This window comes from Pholcus phalangioides, unplaced genomic scaffold (assembly GCF_987345545.1).
Source record: "Pholcus phalangioides strain wild (caught in Gottingen) unplaced genomic scaffold, Ppha-v1.0 ptg000015l_1, whole genome shotgun sequence".
NCBI lineage: Eukaryota > Metazoa > Arthropoda > Arachnida > Araneae > Pholcidae > Pholcus > Pholcus phalangioides.
This window is the reverse complement of record NW_028301608.1, coordinates 60,621,489-60,646,962: the sequence shown is the minus strand read 5'-3', so window position 1 is coordinate 60,646,962 and position 25,474 is coordinate 60,621,489. Positions and strand designations below refer to the sequence as shown.

The 25,474-nt window shown below is 36.1% G+C and overlaps 1 protein-coding gene across 2 annotated transcripts in view; it reads left to right on the top strand.

Moving 5' to 3' along the window:
• The window catches only part of Cul5 (cullin 5), a 34,782-nt gene extending 10,152 nt beyond the window's left edge, over nucleotides 1-24,630 (top strand). For both annotated transcript variants that reach the window (XM_089243928.1, XM_089243929.1), the window contains exons 5-18: nucleotides 4,256-4,397; nucleotides 5,220-5,440; nucleotides 6,576-6,669; nucleotides 7,697-7,827; nucleotides 8,119-8,226; nucleotides 9,721-9,791; nucleotides 9,941-10,073; nucleotides 11,575-11,706; nucleotides 12,793-12,913; nucleotides 13,710-13,882; nucleotides 14,824-14,985; nucleotides 16,352-16,470; nucleotides 18,017-18,140; nucleotides 23,655-24,630. In XM_089243928.1, coding sequence (XP_089100054.1) covers nucleotides 4,256-4,397; nucleotides 5,220-5,440; nucleotides 6,576-6,669; nucleotides 7,697-7,827; nucleotides 8,119-8,226; nucleotides 9,721-9,791; nucleotides 9,941-10,073; nucleotides 11,575-11,706; nucleotides 12,793-12,913; nucleotides 13,710-13,882; nucleotides 14,824-14,985; nucleotides 16,352-16,470; nucleotides 18,017-18,140; nucleotides 23,655-23,849 — 1,926 coding nt within the window. In that variant the 3' untranslated portion in view covers nucleotides 23,850-24,630. The remainder of the gene's footprint in view (nucleotides 1-4,255; nucleotides 4,398-5,219; nucleotides 5,441-6,575; nucleotides 6,670-7,696; nucleotides 7,828-8,118; nucleotides 8,227-9,720; nucleotides 9,792-9,940; nucleotides 10,074-11,574; nucleotides 11,707-12,792; nucleotides 12,914-13,709; nucleotides 13,883-14,823; nucleotides 14,986-16,351; nucleotides 16,471-18,016; nucleotides 18,141-23,654) is intronic.
• The last annotated feature ends 844 nt before the right edge of the window (nucleotides 24,631-25,474 follow it).

Below are 25,474 nucleotides of genomic sequence, written 5' to 3'. Positions count from 1 at the left end.
ATGAGGTAGAGGGGGATAGTGATAGGGGTTTAATCATCGGCGATTCTATGGTTAGGGAACTTGGGAACCGAGTGTGTAGGGATTTTCGGGGTTTCGAGCGCTGTTGTCTTCCTGGGGGGAAGATTGGCAACGTTCGAGACGTTTTTCATCGCCGAAAGTTGCCCTTGCGGGTGATTCTGTGGGTGGGAACAAATCAGGTAGGAGCGAATATTAGTGAGTCTCTGTCAGAATACCGGGATTTACTATTATCCGCTAGGGAGGGGGGTTCAGATGTGGCAGTGATTCCAGTGCTGCCAAGGGGTAGTAGGGGATATAGGAGTAGGATCCACCAATTCAATATAGGCCTGAAGGACATTTGCTCCTCACTTGGGGTCACGTTCTTGGAGCTTCCCGCATTTACCGATAGGTGGCTTCGTTCGGATGGGATCCATCTAAATAAGAGAGGGGTCTGGGAGGTTTACGATAGTCTTAGGTCAGGTTTTTTACTCCCAGACCACGTAGTCGGGAATGCGGGTTAGTTAATGATAATCACAACAGTACTGACGGGGAATTACCCACCTCTGACTTGGATGGCTTCTCGATTGACAACAAACCACCGGGCAAATTAAAATGTGTGTTAATAAATGCCAGGAGCTTGGGTAACAAGAAAGATTTTTTAGAAACTATGATAGTTGTGGAGGACTTGGATCTTATAGCCATTACAGAATCTTGGGCAAACGATGGGGATGAATCTTTCTTACACATCTCCGGATACGATACTTTTTTGAGAAATAGATCTGATAAGAAAGGGGGTGGAGTGTTGATATACGTGAAATCCTGTTTGAAGGCTAGAGAGTGTAACGTGCAGAGAAGTGATATTGAAACCATATGGGTTGAACTTGAGAGCAAAAGACGTCATAAGCTTATTGTTGGGGTTTGTTACAATCCACCGAATAGGGATCAAAACTATATCGCCAAAATGCATGATGAAATTTCCTACATGTGTAAGCGAAAGAGGGTTCTCATACTAGGGGATTTCAATTACCCGGGTATTGATTGGGAGAACCTTTCATCTGGAAATCAGTATGAAAGAGACTTTCTTAAGTTGGTGCTCGAAAATTTTTTGTATCAGCATGTATCAGAAGCCACTAGGGGTACTGCTATTTTGGATTTAGTTCTTACTAGTTCTGAGGATCTAGTTGAACATGTTTCGGTGGGGGAAGAGTTTTCTTCCAGTGATCATCGTATCGTCAGATTTCTCTGTAACTTTTCCTCGGGTAAGGTTGATAACAAAAGACTGGTTCCTTGTTTTCGGAGAACTAACTTTGATGTTTTGCGAAGAAGGTTAGCGGAAGTTTTCAAAGACCGGTTGGAATCAGTAGGGGTGGTAAGTCAATGGGAAGAATTTAGTACGAAGCTGTCCTCTGTTTTGCACGACGTCATACCCTTTGTTCGAAAAAAGCGTGTTTGTACATCACACCCTCTATGGTTCACGGATAGCGTGCGGAACCTTTATCTTGAAAAGAAAAGAGCATTCAGAGAGTATAAAAGTAGACGAGGTGACCTATCATTGTTTACTGATAAAAGAAGACTGTTGAAGAAAGCGATAAGGGATAGTAAAAAGCAAGTTGAATCTAGGTTGGCAGATAACATTGGCTCTGACCCAAAATCATTTTTTCGATACGTCAATAATGGATGTAAGGGGACAGTTGGCCCCCTCTCGATAGGAGGCTCAAAAGTAGAGAGCAATGTAGGCATGTGTAGTGCTTTCAATGACTTTTTCGCGTCGGTTTTTAATGGAGATAATGATATTCGATATACGGGTGTTGCATGGGGTAATAAAACGCTCAACGATATTCAAGTGGAAGACGTGGAGGTCCTAAATCTTCTAAGAAATGTATGTGCAAGCAAAGCACCAGGACCAGATGATATCTATCCCAGGGTTCTCAGGGAAGGTGCTAATGAATTGTTGGGGCCAGTCGCACAGATATACAGGAGTAGTGTTGCTGAGGGTATCGTCCCGAGAGATTGGAAACTGGCTAACGTTGTTCCGATATTTAAGAAGGGTAGTAGAGAAGTGGTGTCTAATTATCGTCCAGTGAGTTTGACGAGCTCCCTCTCGAAAATTTTGGAAATTATCATCAAAAGGCAGTTTGTGAAGTGGATAGACGAGAATAATGTATTGTCGGATAATCAGCATGGGTTCAGGAAGGGGAAGTCATGTGTAACTAACCTCCTTTGCTTCTATGATTACGTGACTAAGGCTTTGGGTAAGAGCAAAAATGTCGACGTTGTTTACCTTGATTTCCAGAAGGCATTCGATCGGGTCCAACATGGCAAACTCTTGAAGCGTTTACACGAGATTGGAATAGGGGGCAACTTGCTGAATTGGATAGAATCGTGGTTAAGAGATAGGTCGCAACGAGTTATGGTGAACGGGGAATTCTCTGGTTGGACAGACGTCACAAGTGGAGTTCCTCAGGGAAGTGTCCTTGGCCCCATACTTTTTTCACTTTTTATCGATAAACTCGATCAGGGTATCGATGGAATTACTAGCAAATTCGCAGATGATGTGAAGCTAATGGGGGTAATCGGGAGTGAAAGCGATAGGGAGTTGCTCCAGACCAACTTAAACAAGATTGCAGCATGGGCAAATGAATGGAGCATGACGTTTAGCGTAGATAAGTGCATGGTCGCTCATTTTGGTTCGAACAACCCACGGTTCTCTTACGAGTTGAATGGTGTCACTATCCTGGATGCAACTAGAGTCACCGATTTGGGAATTCTCATTGACGAGCGACTTAAGTTTTCTGAACATTGTTCAGCGGTTGTCAAAAAATCGAATAGAATGCTTGGTCTCATTTTCAAAAAGGTCTCTTCGCGTTCTCCTAAAGTCATTCTTCCGCTTTTTCGAGGCTTAGTTCGTCCTGGACTGGAGTATGCTGTAAGGTTTTGGAGACCATACCTACAGAGGGACATAGACTTGGTTGAAGGGGTGCAGAGAAGAGCTACGCGTGTCCTTATTGGCACACAGGGCTTGAGTTATGAAGAAAGACTTCATTTTTTGAATATGTTTACATTGGATGAACGCAGGTGTCGAGGAGATATGATCGAAGTGTTCAAAATTTTCAATGGGATGGATAGGATGGACCATGAACTTTTAGTACACCGCCAATCGACTGCTTTTACAAGGGGACACCAGTATCGATTGGTGAGGGACAATGCAAGGTTATGGTGTCGCAGGGAATTTTTCTCCAATAGGGTTGTTAATAAATGGAATAGCTTACCCCCGGAGGTAGTAAATTGTAACACAATTGACACGTTTAAAAAGAAATACGATAAACATGTTGGGGTAAATCGAGAAGCTATCCATTCTTAGAATAAGACAACCATAAGTATTCTTTATGGGCATTGTATAATATTTTATCATGTGTATATATTGTTTGTAATTTGTGTTAATTGCATTTTTAATTGGGTTGCTGTATTTTTGAAACATATGACAACCATATTTTTATGGGCATCTTTTTATCAGCCACCTCGTTGGGCATTTTGCCTGTTGTGGCGTTGTATTTGTATTTGTATGTCTCAGTGAATGTGATTAGTCAGCTTTGATCAAAAAAGAACTTTTCTTCACTTAATTTTTCCCCATTGTATAGTTAACGTGTATTTAAAAACTTGTCCAACACTTTAGAGTATTTTCTGTGATGATTATCAAAGTGAATTTCCAAACATGCCAAAAACATCAAGTAATGTGGCAAGTACAAGCTGCAAATTAAAATTATGCTTTTAAGTATATGAGAAAGTTGAAAAAGTTAGACTGCAGAACAGCAGTACGAATATAGTGTAAAGAATATGGAATCGGAAAATCTCTCTACCATTTTTACAATTTTTAAACAAAAAATAATGCTTTTCAGCTGGGTCCGAGCAATGCCTTTAAAAAAATGATGAAAGCATATTTTTTTTCTATGGATAGCTAGTAACGAAATATAAATGAGAAATTATGGTTTAAAATTAGATTACCTGTTTCTGTATGGATGTACATATTGCTTTATTAATTTTTTCTAAGAAAAGTATGAATCAAAGTGCTCAAAGAGCCATGTTCCTGCATTGAATATGAAACTTGGGAAGTAAACAAAAGTAGATCCATAATCCAGAGGATTCCCTGATCCAGAGTCAGCTAGGTCCTGAGGAGTCCAGATTTGGGAGGTTCCAGTGTACAATTATTTATTGTTAATTTTTGTTATATCAAAAATATTTTTTTCTTCTATATTTTCAGCTTATGCTTGAAAGTTGGAATCAGAGCATATTTTCAAATATCAAACATAGACTCCAAAATAGTGCAATGAAACTTGTGCATGCAGAGAGAAATGGTGAAGCATTTGACTCCCAACTGATTATTGGTGTGAGAGAGTCTTACGGTGAGTTCTATTATATTATATAAGATATTTGAAAATTGCTGTCAGCTTCAGCAGGTGTTTTATGTTTTATAGTACTGTTTTTTTTTATATGTTTGCAGACATACTGTGGGAGACACATTAGCATAAAACTTTGAACAAGAATGTAGGGTGATATTTAAAAGTTCACAGAGATTACTTTGATTTATCTTATATCTTTCCATATTCTTGAAATATGTAATATCTATTACAAACAGGATGTGTCTAAGTTGTCTTCAAAAAATTAAACTGATTTTGGTTTGTTTTTTAGGTTTTTCACAAAGAAAGTTTGCTTACAGTATGTTCATAAAATCCTTCCTTTCAAAGCCTGAGTTCTCAAGAAAACAAGATTTTTAATGCAATTAAATAAAATATGTTTTAGAAATGGTCATATTAGCCATGACCTTGCATTGAGTGTCTAGCTGTATCTTATCATTTAGTATGAATAGAAGAGGCACAAATTTGATAATCGTGAAAGTCAAAATCCTTTATGTAAACCAAAAATTTGTTAGTTTTGCTTTTGCACCAGAAACATGTTTCCTATTGCATGTTTTTTGTACCTGCTTATTTGTTTCTGGTATCTACTCTAGAAACTTTTTCTATCCATGCATATGGATCTCAATGAAATCTTAAGTTGATTTTTAAAATTTTGCTGATTTCAAAAACTTTTGATAACTCAAATTAGTATAGAAGAATACTCTCACCCAATTATAGTAATCTTTCAGAATGTCTGTGTAGGCCTTTTTTTAATGATGCATATTAATGTCATCATTCTCAGGCTAGACATTAAATATATTTTCTTTCCAGTAAATTTGTGCTCAAATACAGAAGATAAATTGACAATATACCGAGAAAATTTTGAAAAGGCATATATCGAGGCCACCGAAGCATTTTACCGAGCCAAAGCCCCACAGTATCTAGAATCCAATGGCGTGCAAAACTATATGAGATATGCTGACCAGAAGCTGAAAGAAGAAGAACAGAGAGCTGCAAAATATTTGGAGTCCTACTCAGGATCAGTGCAAACTGTAAGTGGTTCAGTTTGATCATATTAATTAGTTGTTGCATGCAATTTTGTAAATTTTTATATCTTCATTTCTTTCATATTTATATTTGACATTTTTATGCAATGTTTATATATTCAAACAGCTTTGAGAGAATTTCTTTTGATTATTATATTGTAATGGAAGTTTTTGTATTGTGACTAGAAAATTGATTTTTGATTTGTTTATAGACAAGCCTTCAATCTTTCAGATATCAATGACAACATTAAAAATTTCAATAAAGGAGACCACTAAATTATACCACAGTATTTAGAATTGTAAGATGAACTTACTGAAATTCACAAAGATTGTCATGCTTGTGCTACTTTATAGAATGAATCCTTCATGAAACAGAACGTCAAGAAACTGAAATAATATTCTGTTTTAGACAGGTTTCTGTTTTATAAAGGTGCACTTCAAAGCACTAATCGTAGACGGGACTATGTTTTGATTCTGTTCAACAAAGGTTCCGGTCTCACATGGTGTCTGTCTTAGGTTTCACTTCATAAAGTAAAAATAGACTTTTAGACCATAAATAAGATTCTGATTCATGATGGCTGATTCCTGTATTAAAGTAAATATAATTTATACTTATAAGTTTTATATATACGTATAAGTTTTTCTTTAAATTATTACTTTTTTTATTTTTTGTATCATTTATCACTGGTTGATAGATCATTGAATGAACATAGTTATAAAATATTTGTTTTTATAGAATTTCATGTAATGTTTTTTAATGCAGAACATTACTTGTGAATCTGGAAAAAATTTTGAACATCTTGCAATTCTAAATACTCCAGAATGGCTTTGTCAAGGCATACCGGAGTGTGAATGAGCTCAGTGGAAATTAATAGCATGCAATATTAATTTGCTATGTTTGAAAAATGTTTGACCAGCCCTGCGGAGTTCTGAATATAACTTGCATCCATCGGGAGATATGCTAAAATTCCAGGTTTTATAGGATATTTATGTCTGTGTGTGTGTGTGGGTGTTTTTTTTTACCTTGAGAGAGAGAGAGTTTGGTGATATATATGTTTTCAAATTTGTATTGCAAATGGCTGATGAAGCTCATTTAATTTGGTATCCAATGTTTGAGCATGATTAAAATTGATATTTTTAGCTGATGGAATGTTGTGTGAATGTGTTGATCACGTCATTCAAAGAAGTCATCTTAGCAGAATGTTCTGGAATGATAAAAAACAACGAAACTGACAGTAAGCATTTCTCATAAAATTGCCTTTTCTGAAAACTTGTAACTTACACAAGTCAAAACATTTGTAGTGCGCAAAAGTAGTTAACTTATCTATATGACAATGTAATGTATGTAGCCTGTAAATGATGTTCTGTTGAAACGGACAAATTCAGAAGGTTGATAGTAGCCATAAAAAAAGAACAAAAATTGCCATGGAGCATGCTATTGCAAACTTTGTTTAGTATGTGAAAATCTCAAAAGTACTTATAGAAGGTCTAGTGTTGAGCAAAGATGATAAAAAGGGCAATAACAAAAAAATATTTAATTGACAGCATGTTTAAAACATGGTCTTATTGGTGGTATTTATTGGTGTACTGCATAAAGTATGATTTCCAGAAAGAGAGGGGATGTAAAGAAATTATAGCAGAAATTATTACAGAAACTATTACAGAAACAAAAATACTTGCTTCCAAACTATACAAATTTAAACATAAGTTAACATAGTTAAGTCGTATAGTTTGGAAGATACCGGAATTTCTAAGATACCAGGTGTTTGTCACAGCAGTGATGATCTGCACTATGATAACCTCCTGTGTCTCCACAGGTATCTAATAACTAAGGGAAGATGTCCCCAAAAGAAGTCCAAGGAATCCGTGTGTTCGTATTTTTGCAATTTTCAGTGACTGTAAGCTGTTCCATTGGCATGTTTCTTAGAAATCTTTAGTTCCTCTTGATGCCTACTACCCCCACATTGAGTTTAGCATTTCTTCAGAACAACTTGACAACTCAGATGTATCCCTTGAAGTAAATTTCATCTGAAAATTGCTGCTATAATTGAGATAAATTTGATGTTAAGGGAGAAAAAAGTTTAAACCCTAGTTTTTTCCCCATTATAATTTTATATTATGTAAAGTACATTCAATGTCTTTTGTGTGTGCATGGACTGTGTTGAATGTTTATTTCATTGCCTACAAAGAATTCTTCACCTCAATGCTTACATATACAGTAATCTGATATAGCCTTTTGTTTATTTTTTCTTTTTCTGTCAGAGCTACAGCTTATGTTTAAATTGATGGATCGTGTTCCTGATGGCATAACTCCAATGCTCAGAGACTTAGAAAATCATATTATCAATCAAGGACTTGCTGACATGATAGCTTCTGCAGACATTATCACTCAGGTAATAAATGATTCCTTCCCCCCCCCCCCCACCCGTTTCGGGTCACCACAATACTTTCCATTTCTTAATGATTCACATCAACTTGATTTTGTCACAAAATTTTTCATAAAGTTAATAACATTTTAAATTATGACAGATATTAAATATATAAATTTCTGATGCATAAGAAATTCAAAATATCTTTATGTGCCCTTCAGTCTCTGTTGTACTTTATCCTACAAGTGTTATCTTGCATGTGCATTCATATTTATTAGTTTTCTTGAGAATCGTGACAATTTTTTTTGTTCAAAGGATTCTGAAAAATACATCGAACAGCTCCTGGAACTCTTTCGGAGATTCAGCAAACTAGTCAAAGAGGCTTTTAATGATGACCCTAGGTTCCTAACTGCCAGAGACAAGGTATTTAAATCCTGAATAATAAAAGTACAGTACTTTAGCTCAAATACTACTAAACAAAAATACTTGCTTCTAAACATTGTTTGGAATCAAGTGCACAAATATTTATATATTAAATTTACAGCCAGATGGTTTTTATTGATTAAAATAAACCTTCATAACAGCAAGCAACTTCTGCAGATCAAAGTAGTATTTCAACATATGCAGTGAAACCTCCCATAACAGACATGCCCTATTAACGGGCACTTTTTAAAATGAAATCAATGGGCTTTACTGTATTTTCTTACTTATTAACAAACACCTTTTTTTTTCTGAACAACTTTTCTGTCTTAAGGGTTTCCTTATCTGGGGGTTTCACAGTAGTTGAACTTTGATATCTCAAACTGCTTCTGAAAATTAACATTGCTCTGCGGTACTAAAAATTTCATCTTTAGAAATTTTATTTATTGAGATTGATTTTATAGATATTTGACAGTATATGCATGAAGTTGAATGAAGATTTTTACATCATGGTACAGTAAAACCTGTCAGTAATGGCACCTGTATTAAGCGGAAACCTGTCTTCAACAGAAAAAAATTGTGGATCCATGATTTCAATGCCAAAATACACATTAAAAAACCTGGATTAAACACAGCCTGTCTAACGTGCAAATGGAAAAGAAAATTGTACCCTTTAACGGAAAATTTCGCACAAACACTGTGAGTATTTGGCAACCAATAGACCAAAGGATCATATAAAATGTTGAAAGTGCTCCACTGAAATTTTTTATGCAATCGATGCTTGCAAATGTGAGTTCATCATCCACCCTCAGATTAGCAAAAAATCATTTCTGTATTTGATGCTGTGGTTTTGATAAGCCATATGCAGTTGCATTCTGAAATTTCAACAAAATTTTTCTTAAAAGCAGGCTTTTCCATGTTAAAAATCAGTTTAAGAGTTGGATTTCCAAATGATATTCAAGACTTGCAAAATTGTATGTAAGCTGTATGCATTCCTTGATCACAAGGCTGAAAAGGACTGGAATTAATTAAAGACAGGTGGGGGGAGGCACACAGGGGGGCAACAGTCCTGGTGGCAACATTTAATGGTTTTCAAATTTAGGTGGGAACAAAAACACTGTTATAAATCATTGAATTTTACATTATTAGGGGCCGAAATTCCTGGTTAAGACCCTAATGCTGAGGATTACATAAACATAGACGGTAATGTGCAAACTGAACCTGACATGACAGATATTGACACCCTAATTGAAAATTTGAAAATTTTTAAGGAAGTTATAAAAAGAATGTAAATGCCATTATTTTAGAAGAAAAACATTGTAGGTTGAAACTTTGTACAGATGCTGTCAAAAACTAAATACAATAATTAGTAAATATAGATTTCCATTTTATTTTCTTACAAAGTAATGACACTAAAGAAAGGGTTCCCCATAATTATAATCTAACCATCATTCTAAATCTAGTTGTATCTAATTGAAGCTTTTTTTTTTTTTTCAGGCTTTCAAGCAAGTTGTCAATGACTGTTCTGTGTTCAAGTTAGAACTGCCATCCAAGCAGAAAGTGTTCAGGTATGGCTGATATTTATGAAAAGAAAAGATTTAAAAAAAATTCTCTATATATATATATTAGCAACAATAGATGAAGTTAATGTTTACCAGATGAATCCCTTCCCCCCCCCCCCCCCACATATTTGAATTAAAACTTTCTATACCTTCAGTGCCAGCAACAAGACACAACCAGAATCTCGTTGTCCAGAGCTACTTGCTAATTACTGTGATATGCTCTTGCGGAAAACGCCACTCAGTAGGAAGCTGACATCTGATGAAATAGAAACTAAGCTCAAAGAAGTGGTAAGTTTTTCAGATATAAATAATAATTACTTATGTATAAGTATATTTCCATTGTTATTTTTGTATAATGTAATCGGTTCATTTTCTTAAGTATTTAGAAATATCATAGAGAGTAAATACAGTTGAACCTTGATTAAACAGGGTTTGAGTTACCCAAGATAATCAGATATCTTGCTTTCGGCATGCAAACATATGGCTGAGAAAGTCTAGTCCAATTAATTGAAACTCAACTCAAAGTAATCTTGATACAGAATTAAATTTAAAAAAAGAGTAATATTTTACTCTATAGTTAGCATAATAAATCGAGTCAAACAACTTAATATGCTGGCACCCACAGTACCCCAACATAATAAAAATTTACATAATGAACAACAATTAATAGAATGGATCACACACTACCATATCTTTTCTGGTCAAGAGTGTAATAGTTTCACTTCCACATAACTGTAACTGCACAAGGACGAAACTTGCTCAAATTATCGCAATATTGCACTCTCACTAAATTTCTTGAAGCTCATTAGCTAGTACTAGTGTCCTTAGCGCTCCTACAACAACCACACTACTCAATGTACCCTGGAGCAAGTGTCTGAGATCCTCTTTCTTTGACAAAACAAAAAAAACACTTTTGGTTTCTTTGTTCTTTCAAAAACGCATGTGATTGGTTGATGGTGGCATATGATTAGGATCAGATATGATAGGTCCAAAAATTAAGAACAAAATATCATTAGGATGCTTTGAATATGAGTATGAGAATCGTGTGTTTTGATATTGCGCTGTTCCCATTGATTAAACATTTTTAGCTCTCTTTGATGCTGGAGAAACGTGCAAAACAAAGTACATTACGGCGTGGCAATTGAATGTGTCACTTAAGTAAACGATTGTGACTTGAAGCTATCCATTCTTAAAATAAGACAACCATAATTCTTTTATGGGCAGTGTATTACATAATAATATATATATATATTTTTTTTTTTCGTGATATATGCTCTTATATTGGGTTGCTATATTTTAGTTATATTTGACATCCATATGTTTTATGGACAATTTTTTTCAGCCACCTCATTGAGCAATTTGTCTTATAACCCTTGTGTTTGTATTTGATTGCATGAAAAATAATTTAGGAACGTGTTATTTTCTGATAAATATATCTGAAGTGGAATTTTTTAGAATGAGTAGTTTAAGGTTGGAATCAAGCTCACAACACAGATAATCTGGATCCTTCTGTGGATAGTTAATATCAATTTCTTTTCATATATAAAAACACATGCTTTGTTTGTGTGAATTTATTTTCCTTACTTGTGTTAATATTCCTCCTACATGAAATTAATAGTTATGGATATAAAATTGATTATACACCTGGGACTATTATTACAGTGCATTGTGAAAGATTTCTCATTTTCTTTAATTGTTTATTCTATTTATATGCCATGAGATTTTATAGTTAATTTTGTTGTCTTTGGATCTATGTATCTGATGCTTTGCTAATTATTTTTCTCTAAAGCTGTTGGTGCTAAAATATGTCCAGAATAAAGATGTGTTCATGCGGTATCACAAAGCTCATCTGACACGTCGTCTAATTTTAGACTCATCTGCAGATAGTGAAAAAGAAGAAAATATGGTAGAATGGCTGAGGGTGAGTTTATACACATCATATTCTTGAATATAAATTTCTTTTTTATAATTACATATTATGAAAAATAATTGTTTTCTCTATGCATAATTTACACCTATCCTTAAAAAAGAACTTGCCTTAATCATTTAATGTATTTTTTAGAAATTTTAAACATTTTGAAAAATACCTCAGATTTCATTTAAAGTTTTGAAAAACTTAAAGAATTCTTCCCTTAATATAATCTGCTTGAAGTGTTTAAAATCAAAATAATGAAGCTAAAAAATTGAAGTAAATGAGTATATAAAAATAAATAAAATCTAAGTTAGATCTGTTCAATGTGAAATTTGATCATGACTGTATTTATTCAGTTATAGAAAATATTTCCCTTGATATCAAAGAGTTGTCCATACATCACTGAATGCTGATCTTACCATCAAATTGTAGTTGAATTGCTCTGTGCAAAATAAACATTAGTCACAAAAACTAGTTTTTAGAAAACAGCAAAAAAAAAAACCTGTCTAAGATTAGTCTTTTAGCTTGCAACATTTTCTGCATAAATTTTGAAACTGAAGCTATGGATAGCTTTTTCCAGGCATCACAATATGATGTCCTTTTGACATATAACACAAAGCATATAGCCTATTGAAGTGGGGAAATGTTGAAAACTAAATTTTGCAAAAAATGGGACTTATATGCCCTTTTTGCATAAAGCAATTCATTTACAGTTGTGAATAGTTTGTTGTTTTGTGAATAGTTGAAATGAGCTCATTTACGTTTCTTCAGGATTTGGACCATGCAATCAATTTCTTATCCCATTACAAAGAGAAAAAAATTGTACAGTTTTTTTTCCTATTCTGATGCGTGTTTCGTCTATTTGTGCTACTACTTCCATCGTTCTCTTCTTCACAAGTCTCCAAAATCCCTCTTTAGTTTGTGAAAACAAATACCCAACATGTGAATTTGAATTTTGACTTTCTATATTCTAAGGTCTATATATTCATGTAAACAATCTTGTTCTTTCATACCTTTTACTTCAGTATCAACTGAAATACAAAAGTGAAGTGCTATTGAATATTAATAAATATAATTTCTTTTTTTTTGCTCTAGGATGTTGGGATGCCTGCTGATTATGTAAATAAATTAGCTAGAATGTTCCAAGACATAAAAGTTAGTGAAGACCTGAATCAGCAGTTTAAAGACGACCACAGACATAGAGCTGGTTTAGCTGGTAAAACATTTTTGCTATCAATTCTCAAATTGTTGCTATCTTATTTCTTTTTCTTTTCCCTGCTTCTCAACATAAAATAGAATTTAAATAAATAAATATATAATACATTCAAATTCTGTGTACGTTGACATGATCAATTTTGCTAGCTGTATGCTAATTCAAATCTAAAATTTTAACAGATATTATAATGTCATTGTAAATTTTGCTATCAGCTACATCAAGTTCATATCAAATTTCAACAAAAATTATAACAAATAAATAAATATAGAGTAAAATCCCATTATAACAAACTCCACGAGACCAAAGGAAGCACTTCATTATAAAGGGATTTTGCTACAAAGGAATTCCAGGTTTTCTACAATGTTCCTATGGAAACTTATCTGGGGGATTATAAGAGTGTTCATCAAAACAAGATTTTTTTTTTGCTGTAACTGTATTCGTTAAAACAGAATTAGATTGTGTATGTAAAATTATACACCAGCAGTCTATTTGCTTCCACCAAAGATTGCAGTCCCAGCTGGGAATGTGATACAGAATTCCCTTAAACATTATCGAAATGGCACATGAACATTCAATTATGTTTTTCATGCCTATCAGAAAAAATTGTAATTTCTATGGCTTTTGGTGATCTTAAGTAATGATTATGACTCATAACTCTGTCTTTAATTATGTAATGCTGTACTTTTTAATACTTTAATGTAATAACTCTCACATAATGCACTTTTCAAAAAGTTTAAATCACACAAAATGAGATAAATATATTAATGCATGTGGTCTTTGTTATTGTCTTTTGCAGATTCCATAAACATTAAGATTTTGAATGCTGGTGCATGGGCTAGAGGCAGTGAACGAGTGCAAGTTTCATTGCCATTAGAACTAGAAGACTTCATACCTGAAGTAGAAGAGTTCTATCGGCAGAAACATAATGGCCGTAAATTGCAGTGGCATCATCACATGTCCAATGGAACGGTATATGACATTATATGTATAAATTCATCTATGTGTATGTTTGTGTGCTTAGAAATAAAAAGTGAAGTGAACATTGTAAACTTAGCATCTTCTGAAAAACGACATTTGTTGATATATCTTTTCATTGTAGCAGCAGAAGAATTATGAAAAAATATGGATTACCTTCCTAATACTGTTTTTAAGTTTTTACTCTAACTTTCATAATCTTGCCATAACTGTCAGCGGGGAGGGAGAGAAAAATATTTGTGTTGAGAACAATGCAAATGCTGCATTGACATTCAATTTTCACTTGATACAGTAAAACTCCTCTTTTATGGACACTGGCAGGATAAAAAAAATTCATTTGTAAAAGCAGAACGACCATTAAATAAGGGAACTTTTATTGAAGCCTTTAAAATAAAACTTAAATATTTTTTTCAGTAAAAGCAAGGGTGGCCCCATGCATCTGCAAAGTGACCATTAAAAGGGATTTCACTTTATATGTTTTTTTTATTTCACAAGTAAATAAGTGTTAGAAAATAATTGCTAAATGACCAGTTTCAGTCACGAACACTCAGAAATCTTGGACTGGTATTTGAACATATGTAGTTGGTAGTAGCATCCACATATGTGAACTATATATAATAGTACTTTTATATGTAGTTGATCAATAGTTTTGGACCTTCAACTTCTCTGAGGTTGCTTTTTTTAAAATAAAAAAATGGAAGCATATTCTTTTATATAAATACAGAAATAAAAAGATGAAGGTAAGTACATTTCTTTTATTATGATGTAAAATGTGGAGTCGAGTTCCCCAACATTTAATTCTATTGACGTTTATTATGGAAATGTCATGTGTTATTGCATAGTCATTTGAAAATCAAGTCAATTTTTACTCTTGTTTTTTGTTTTTGTTTCCTATGAAAAGATGCCTTAAAAACAAATAAATTTTCTTCATGCAGATAACTTTCAGCAATGCTGCAGGAAAATTTGATCTGGATGTTACAACTTTTCAAATGGCCGTACTCTTTGCTTGGAATCAAAGGCCAAATGACAGAATAACTTTTGAAAATTTGAAACTAGCCACAGAGCTACCAGATGCAGAACTTCGGAGAACACTTTGGGTAAGTAGAATTACTCGCTATTAATGGAATGTGGAAGTAATTATTAATAATTAGTATTGTTCTATTTTTTTAGACTATAAATTAATGTAACATCTTTTGAAAAAATAAGTTTTGAATTTGTGATGCATATATATGATACACAGTCAATGCTCGTTATAACAACCCATAGCTGCCAAGTCTCCCGAATTCTTCGGGAATCTCCCGAATTTTAGCTTCATCGCTCGACCTCCCGAAAAGTTCTTAAATCTCCCGAATTTTTACGAAAATCACAAAAATCCCTAATTGTCCCTAAAAATTCCCTACTTCATTAAAAAAAATCCCCACTTGTGAAAACAATCCCTAAGGAATTTCTTGTGGGGCATGAAGCCTCTTTTTTTTCCCTTTCGAAATGACGTCACACGTCGTAAATGGGGAAATTCCATTTTTAAGGAAGTTTTACAAACCCTCTGATGGTAACAAGAAAGTTGTTTGTCTTATCGTGCAGGGAAATGGCTCAGCAGCCAATAGTCCTGGATAATAATTGAAGATTATAGTGATGCACATGTGATCAAAATTTCTTTTGTTGAAGTTACGTACGTGCAATATAACAAAGCATGAATACTGATAAGCAAAAATATATTTAATCAATTTTAAAGATACTTATTCCGATGAATTTCCTTTCATCAAACGTTCCAGAAGAGGGCAGACTTTTCCTTTTTGTACAAGTAGTGTTATGTACATAAACATCGGTCATGGAAAGAAAAAAAAAACATCAAGCAAGTGTCACAAAAAGTCAGTGTTCTTCAAAAATTTATGGTGTGTTCCTTCATCTTCTGATGATTTTGGGGTCATTCGCGCAGAATGTTTATTCACAGCGTTTCTGATTGAACACAATATTTATTTTTACATCATTGAAGTTTTGGCCTCCAATTTCACTTGTTTTTTGCGTAGGAATTTTATTCCCAAGGGTTTAACTTCCATGTGTGTAAAATCCCTATTTTAATTTGACTTCAGTTTTTGAGTAGGGATTTTATTCCCTACGCTTTAACTTTTATGTTTGTAAAATGCCTATTTTATTTGGAAAAATCCCTATTGTATTTATTAGGGAGTGGTTTTAGCATAAAATACGGGTTTGCGCGAAATCTCCCGAATTTTCATTTTCAAAAGTTGGCAGCTATGACAACCCCACGTTATTGCGATCATTCCATTACAATGACTGGTAGGATAAGTCTGAAATGTTTTCATAGAACTATTATCATGTTTTACTTTTGATATAATAACCCTCTCAATATGACATTCATTTTTGATGAAGAAAGCCATTGTCAAGCATTGACTGTATATTGAATGATAGCAAATTAATAATCATTTTATTTTTTCCTTCCTACAGAGCTTAGTAGCCTTCCCAAAGTTGAAAAGGCAGTTGTTATTATATGAACCGGAAGTCAAATCGGCTAAAGATTTTGGTGACAGTACTAGTTTCTGGGTAAACCAGGAATTTACAGTAATGTTAGTATTTCTTTTATGAAATTAAATACTTGTACATATGTATGTTTGTTTGCACATTTCAATTATGAATAAAAAAAATAGTGTGAGTTATTATGTAAAATAAATACAGTGAAACTTGTATGAAACTAAACATCAATAGACTTAAATAATACTCAGTTTCAGACAGATTTCCGTTTTATAAAAGATGCAAATAAAACCTCTAATCATTGAACAGACTATATTTTGATTCTGTTTGAGACAGATTTCCATCTCGTACAATGTTAGTCTTAGGTTTCACTGTATGTACTTCTTGACAACTATTCAGATTGCTATTTCAATCGCAAGCAACATGTTATACTATGGTTTATGGTTGGGACTTTCCACCCGCCTGTTTTCTGGAATTTTTTATGATTTCCCATTCCTGAAATCTCGAGAAAAATTCCGGGGATATTCAGAAAATTACTGTTATGACACAGTAATACCTACAATGGAATATAAAAAAATTAAAAAAAAATCAGTGAGTATATTTGTTGAAAATTCAACTAGTCCTTAGCATTGCCTGAGAAAGAAAAAAAAAAGATGGTAAGAGGAGCTTCCAGTTTCCAATTCTAAAAACTGTACTAGATATCCATTCTGCCAACACACCTATTATAAAATTCTAATACTAAGAACAATACAAAGAACCTGAAGTGAAAAAGAGTTGTTCTTTCCTCTGTTTCATGGGGCAAGTCAAGACAGAAGATGATGAATTTCAAGATATCTGAAAAGAAACACATTTTAGTGGAAAGAGTTCATTATATGCTCTTGTACATAGATGGTGGCAGCCCACACAACTAGTGTAGGACTATATTATTTATAGCACTGTCTTTTTACCAACACTATATACAACACCTTGCTTTTTAAGCAATCTAGAAATACAGATCAAGAAAATGTTTAAAAGCTGGGCACTCCTTCGTCTATAGAAGGGGGGTCTGAAGACATTAAATGGAACCCTTCTAGATTACGAGATCACTGGCAAAAAAGAGCAAGCTTTTTTTTCCCTGATTGTTGACAATCGTATATCCATTTATGGCATAAATACAATCATTGAAAATGCCATTGATAGTTATCTGTATTTCTGCATCCTTCACCATCGACACCCCCCCCCCCCCATCTGAAACATCTCTAGTGATTGAAAAAAAATAACTTGTTAGAGACAAGCACCAAAAATTTTAAATTTCTAGAAAACTAACATAGTGGGCAAGTATTCTGACCTAATAGCCTGTTTCAGAGGGTGGGGCTTTGTCCTCAATATTTAATTGAAACTGAATAAGAAATACGATTCCTGGTTTCTGAAGGTTCCAAAGTGTCGGGGAACTTAGAAATTTTATGTTATACAAATTAAAATATCATTTGTAATCTAAAAAGTTGTGGAGGAAAAGAAACATGCTGCTTCTAAAGCTTTATTTACTGATGTAAATAAAACAAAAGATCCTTCACACACATGCTGCACTGTATTGATCTTAAAAATTATTCACAATATATCACATTTGTAATCATTATACTTCCTTTTAAATTGTTTTTTCAGTAAAAACGGGAAGTCTCAGAAAAGAGGAAAAGTCAATCTTATTGGCAGATTACAACTTTCAACAGAAAAAAGTAAAGAAGAAGATAATGAGAGTATAGTGCAATTGAGAATCCTTAGGACTCAGGTGAGTAAACATAACAACCTAAAATCAACAAAACTCTTGATTTTTAAAAAAAAATTTTTAAACAGGTGTGGGGAATCGGTTAAAGCCGTCCGGATATGATATATATTTTTCCTTGTGGTTGGAAGAGAAGTCAAAGCCGTCTAGAGATGACACTCGGTGTTTTGATTGAGGTGTCACATGTTGTCGCGTATGTGTATGTCCGTTCCATGCGTATGTAGTGATTTTTGTGATTTGTTTTAGTTTAATAAATAAATTGAATAGATTTTATCATCGTTAATCACTACAACTGGTGACCTATATTGTGAAGAGGACAGGCAACCAAAGGATTTAAGCAAAACAAAATGGCAGATGAAAACGCAACTGGTTCGGCAGAGATCGCCCATGTTTCCGTAAAAGCTCCACCGTTTTGGCGAGCAAATCCGGAGATCTGGTTTAGGCAGATGGAAAGTCAGTTTCTTCTGGCAGGAGTGACAGCCGAGGTGACCAAGTATCATCACATCGTATCTGCCTTGCAACCAGAGGAGCTGTCTGTTGTCGGGGACATTATCACCAGCCCACCCACCGCAACATCTTACGCTACGCTAAAACACCGTTTGTGCACGCAGTATGCGGACTCGGAGGAACAGCGGTTGCGCGACCTAATTTCTGGATTGCAACTGGGTGATCGGAAACCATCACGCCTTTTCCTGGAAATGCGAAGTAAAGCTGGGCAACGGGTGAGTGATGATATTTTGAAGTCTCTTTTCCTCCAGCGGCTGCCTACAAATGTTCAGCAAATACTAGCGATATCCAATGATAGCCTGGATAAATTGGCAGAAATGGCTGATGCCATACTTGCCGCCGCGGAAAGCTCCACTGCAATTCATGCGGTTTCAGCTGAAGCTTCGCAAATGCAGACCATTCTAATGGACATTTCTTCCCGTTTGCAGCGTCTCGAAACGCGTGTTCGATCCCAATCAAGAAATCGCCGAGGATCTCGTCAGCGTTCCAGCAGTCGTGACAGAAATTACCAGCACTGCTGGTACCACTGGCGTTTCAAAGAAAAAGCAACCAAATGTGTCCAGCCTTGCAGTTTCAACCAGCAGGGAAACTAGTTGGGCCGTCACTCGATACTCAGAGTGACGGCAAACTCGACTGCTTCCGGCTATATCTGTCTGACCAGTCATCTTCCGTGCAGTTCCTCATAGACACTGGCGCTGATGTATCTGTACTTCCACTACGCAAAGAAGATTCCCGACGTCAGCCAGACAAGCTTCAGTTGTTTGCTGCAAACGGAACTGCCATACACACCTTCGGTCAACGACTGTTAAAACTAGACTTAGGACTTCGTCGTGCATTTCATTGGTCATTCATCGTTGCTGCCGTTTCACGTCCAATCATCGGATCTGACTTTCTGCGGCATTTTGGACTGCTTATAGATGTTCGGCGCGGTCAATTAATCGATCCACTCACTCAGCTTCGTTCACATTGCAAGATTGCTGGTGCGGACGTACCATCCCCAGCAGTGAAATGCATCCGGGACAATAGTGAATTTCATCGAATTCTCACCGAGTTCCCTGGACTGACAGAGACTGTAGCAACGTTTAATGCTGTTAAGCATGACGTCCAACACTGCATTGAGACCAAAGGCCCGCCAGTTGCATCAAAACCTCGCAGGCTACCACCGGACAAGCTGCGTGCAGCCAAGTGGGAATTCGATCATCTAGTTGCCCAAGGAGTTTGCCGACCATCTCAAAGTTGCTGGGCAAGCCCACTGCACATGGTACCCAAGTGCAACGGCGATTGGAGACCATGCGGCGACTACAGGAGACTAAATGCTGCAACTATCCCTGACAGATATCCCGTTCCGCACATCCAGGACTGTCTCCAGGTGCTAGAGGGGAAACAAATATTCTCCACCCTAGATCTCGCAAAAGCTTTTCATCAAATCCCTGTGAGACAAGAGGATATTCCGAAAACAGCCGTAACAACACCATTCGGGCTGTTCGAATTTCTCTTCATGCCTTTCGGACTATCGAATGCAGCTGCAACATTCCAGAGGTTCATACATATGGTGTTGCAGGGTTTCACCTTTTGTGTACCGTATTTCGACGATGTTCTCGTGGCATCTACAAACGCTGAAGAGCACACGGAACATTTGCGACAAGTATTCAAACGTTTTGCCGAATTCGGAGTTCGCCTCAATGCTGCTAAATGTGTTCTGGGGCAACCATCAGTTCGATTTTTGGGTCATTTGATCTCTGCAACTGGCGTTGCACCTCTTCCTGAGAAAGTGTCGGTCATCGCTCAATACCCAAAGCCAGACACAGTCAAAGAGCTCCGACGATTTTTGGCCCTCCTCAATTTTTATCGTCGCTTCGTTCCAAAAGCAGCAGAGACGCAGGCGCTCCTGTATAAATTTCTAGCGGGTTCCAAGCGAAACGATAAGAGGAAGATCGTTTGGACCAAAGAAGCCGATGAAGCATTCCTGAAGTCTAAGCGGGATCTGGCAGATGCAACAGCTTTGGCATTTCCAGTGGCAGCAGCATCTTTGGCTATTGTGGTAGATGCTTCCGATATTGCCATGGGCGCAACTTTGCAACAACGTGTGTCAGGATCTTGGCAGCCACTTGGGTTCTACTCCAAGAAGTTATCTCCTGCACAAAAGAATTACAGTGCCTATGATCGAGAGTTGTTGGCAGCTTTCTCTGCTATCAAATATTTCAGGCACATGGTTGAAGGCCATTCATTCGTCCTGTACACGGATCAGAAGCCTCTCACATATGCCTTCAGACAGACTACTGACAAATGCTCACCTCGTCAGCTTCGACACTTGGATTTCATTGGCCAGTTTACCACAGACATCCGACACATCAAGGGTACAGAAAATGTTGTGGCAGATGCATTGTCTCGGATATCCATATCTTCCATAGACACACCATCTCCCACCGACTTCAAACGAATGGCAGAGGAACAACTCAAAGATGAGGCTATTCAGCAACTACTCACCAATCCTTTATCTACTTCCTTGAAAATCCACTCTCTTCCGGTTGATGAATCGAAGCTTCAGCTGTACTGTGACGTCTCTACAGGACGCATTCGACCACTGGTTCCATCCTCGATGCGTAGGGACATCTTCACTGCCTTGCATGGACTGTCACATCCTGGAGTGAAGGCCTCTGTGAAACTAGTTCAAGAGCGTTTCGTGTGGCCCGCACTGAAGGCTGACGTGACCACTTGGTCACGTACATGCATTAACTGTCAGAAGTCTAAAGTGAGTCGGCATACGAAGAGCCCACATGGGGAATTTTCACCACCTGATGCCAGGTTTGAACATGTCCACATTGATATTGTAGGCCCTTTGCCTCCATCAGAAGGCTACACATATTGCCTCACCTGTGTGGATCGCTTCTCTAAATGGCCTGAAGCCTTCCCTATGCCGGATAGCTCTGCTGACACCGTGGCCAAGGTTTTCTATTCTGGATGGGTTTCTCGGTTCGGTTCACCTAACAGAATCACCTCAGATCAAGGTGTCCAGTTTGAGTCCTTTTTGTTCAAGGCTCTAACCAAGTTCTTGGGAACCAATCGCCAGAGGACCACATCATACCATCCTCAAGCAAATGGTCAAGTAGAACGCTTCCATCGAGACCTTAAGTCTGCTATCAAGGCTCACGCAACTAACCGCTGGGTAACAGTACTTCCTACGATTCTGTTGGGTTTTCGAGCCGCCTGGAAGGAGGACTTGCAAGCTACAACTGCGGAAATGGTGTATGGTGCACCTATACGGCTGCCAGGAGAGTTTTTCGTACCTAGTCGTCATCACCCAGATCCATCAAGCTTCGTTGATCAGTTGAAGACCACCATGGAAAATTTAAGCCCAAGACAGACTGTTCGCCACGGAAAACATTCTGTTTTTGTCAGCAAGGACCTGCTGTCTTGCTCATATGTTTTCCTCCGCACGGACAGAGTGAAGAAAGGCCTAGAACCTCCGTACGAGGGACCTTACCAAGTACTGTCAAGATCAGAAAAGGTGTTCCAAATACTAATAAAAGGTCGACCAGTATCTGTAAGCATAGACAGAGTCAAACCGGCTTACATCTGCGGTGATGACCTGCCTTTCAATGCCCACAAGCCTTCCAACGATCAACAAGAAACAACAACTTCAAAGCATCAGCAGACAACTTCTAACGATCAGCAAGCAACAACTTCACGGCAAGCAACAACAACTTCACGGCAAGCAACAACAACTTCACAGCAAGCAACCACAAGTTCAAAGCATCAGCAAGCAACAATAACTTCAAAAGATCAACAGACTTCCAGTGACGAGGACCAAACTTTCATGACCACCCGCTCAGGTAGACGGGTCAGATTCAGGTTGCCTTGCAGGTAGTTCTCTCGCTATCGCTGGTGGGGGACTACCTGTGGGGAATCGGTTAAAGCCGTCCGGATATGATATATATTTTTCCTTGTGGTTGGAAGAGAAGTCAAAGCCGTCTAGAGATGACACTCGGTGTTTTGATTGAGGTGTCACATGTTGTCGCGTATGTGTATGTCCGTTCCATGCGTATGTAGTGATTTTTGTGATTTGTTTTAGTTTAATAAATAAATTGAATAGATTTTATCATCGTTAATCACTACACAGGTTATGATCTACAAGGTATATGCACCTGGATAAAGTAAAGATAATATAAATATGGTGATTTTTTGGAAAACAATTCAGACCTCTTGCGGGGAATAAAATATTCCTTTTTAAAAAACATCTCTACATTGTATTTAGTTGACTATGAATAGTGGAGGGTGACTTTATACCTAGGGTTATGAGTGTCATGACTTGTGAATGATGCAAGTTATGAGCAACAGTGCCATCTTAACACATGGGCCTACCCGGGCATCAGGTGGAGAGCGACCTCATGAAAATGAGATCTGATTAAAAAGTTAGTGAGCAAGTATGGAAACTGGAGATAGGCATTTCTAGCTAGGTAGGGGGTCTCAGAAAAATCACTTCATCCGTTCGAACCATGATGTTCTTAAGACAGCCCTGATGAGCAAAGCACATTTTCTGGGAATATTTTGACCTTGTAGCAGAGCTATCTTCAGAGCACTATGGGCCCCCAGGCCAAGTGATTTTTCTGAGGCCCTGCCAGGCAAATTTACATGCATACGCCTAGAAAAATTCAACTATATCTCATTCTTATGAGGAACGTGCTTGGGAGAGCCCCCGTGCATTAAGATGGCACTGCATGTGAGTAAATATTTGTAACCTATTCGATTTATAAATAATATTATATTACATTTTAATGTGTGTGTGTAGTTTTTTCTGTCTGGAACTATTATTGTTATTATATTGACCTCGTTCTCTTGGGTGAAATTAATGTGTACCATATACCATATTGAAACAAGCTTTCAAAATCATACAATGTTTGATCATTCTCTTTCACAGAAAATTCTTTACTTAAAACGATTTTGTCTGTTAAGATCTATTATTATGTTTGTAATTATAATTTACTTCAGATTCTTTCTTTTCAATTGTTTCAGGAGGCAATTGTGAAAATTATGAAAATGCGCAAAAAGATCACAAGTGCTCAGTTACAAACTGAACTGGTGGAAATTTTGAAGAATATGTTTCTTCCTTCGAAAAAGATGATTAAAGAACAGATAGAATGGCTTATAGAATATAAATACATGCGTAGAGATGAAGAGAATATTAATGTATTTATTTACATGGCATGAAAAGATCTTTTGGCTTGTGCAAAGCAAAATATGTACAGATCATTATTTTTATTATGATTCGTGTGGCCGCTAATGCAAGAAAAAAAAAGCATTTGTGACTTTGTGTCTACAAGCCTTGTTTGGCTGCATTGAAAGTGAAGAAAAATATTGAAGATTAAATGGTTTTTTCTCAATGCATTTTTTTTCTTGGTTTTGTTCCCCCTCAAGAATGCATATACTACTAAAAATTTAAAATATTGTATGTACTGTCAGATAGTGTAATTTAACTTTTTTTTTTTGGATATTCCGGTTCTGTCCTGTACTTTTATATTATTGTATGAGAAGTTTTTCTTCCTATATATTATCAAACAGAATAATTAAACCGAAACTTTTGAATTTGTTGAAAATTGTTTTTTAATTTTATTTGTGGTTTCTTTCGTTGAATTACGTTCAATGTTTTCTGTCATACAATTGATTTTGTTCATAAAAAAGAAATATTTTGATTATTGATAGTTTTCAATATATATATTGATTGGAAACTCTAATTCGAAGGATCAATAAAATCTATTTGATTTTGTTTGTGAAATGATATACAAATAAGATTGAAAACGTGTTCTTGTTGCATCAGACAGAAGTGTAAAAATGATAATAAATGCAATTGATTTATTTGAACAGATTTTCGAAAAAAAAAAAGATTGAATGTTTTAAACTTTTATTATTATTCCTTTTTATTTTATATCAATTTCTCTTGCGATAAATAATAATTAATGAATACAGAAATAAAACATAGTTCGAAGCTGTAGCTTCCTGCTTAAGTATTAATGAAGATCTTCAAATGTGCATTTATATATTTTCTGCATTTTTTGTGTTGTTTCACAGTGGTCTAGTTCTGCCAAAAAGCATCATTAACGTACTAAGCGTTGTAGTGTACTATATTTAAAAAACGTCGGACGTTCAAAGAAAATGATCTGCCAAGTCTTGATGCTGAATAGGGAAAACAAGTTAACATTTTTGTTATTTAATTTTAAAATTAAATATATGAAAGTAATGAACCACAAGTTTTAGTAGGAAAGATATTTTTTTCTCTTCAATGTGCAAAATATATATCAATCAAAATCTCAGATGGTTTAAAAAAACCTACTGTGCGAGTTCTGCAAAAGTACAATGCATGTATGTATTTTTTTTCTGAAAGTGTGTGTTGTGGGATGTGTGTTTCAGAAATTAGAATGAAAATAAAGTGACTGACATTCCGGGGGCTGTCTTAATTCATGAGCATGGCCCGAGGAACTCGGTGGATAACGGGCCACGTGATGAGATTCGATGCTATGATTTCGAAAGTATGGAAATTGATGTGCTGGCCAGGATCGTAATGATGAATGATAACGTAGAAAATCATTTCACTGGGATCTCCCCAAGTAAAGGTATAAAGATTGTGTGTGTGTTAATATTTACGCCCCTGGAGCTACGGTGCGTCCACAAGATTGGTGCTTCTAGTCAGGTAGGAGAGCATCAGATCATCATTTTGCCCAAGGGCCCACAATGCTATTATGATGGCCGTAGTGACTATGGCATAGGCCTAGAACGTGTTTGTTTTATTGCGAAAGCAGGGTCATTGACGGATTTTCTGCCTGTAGGCAAAATATTTT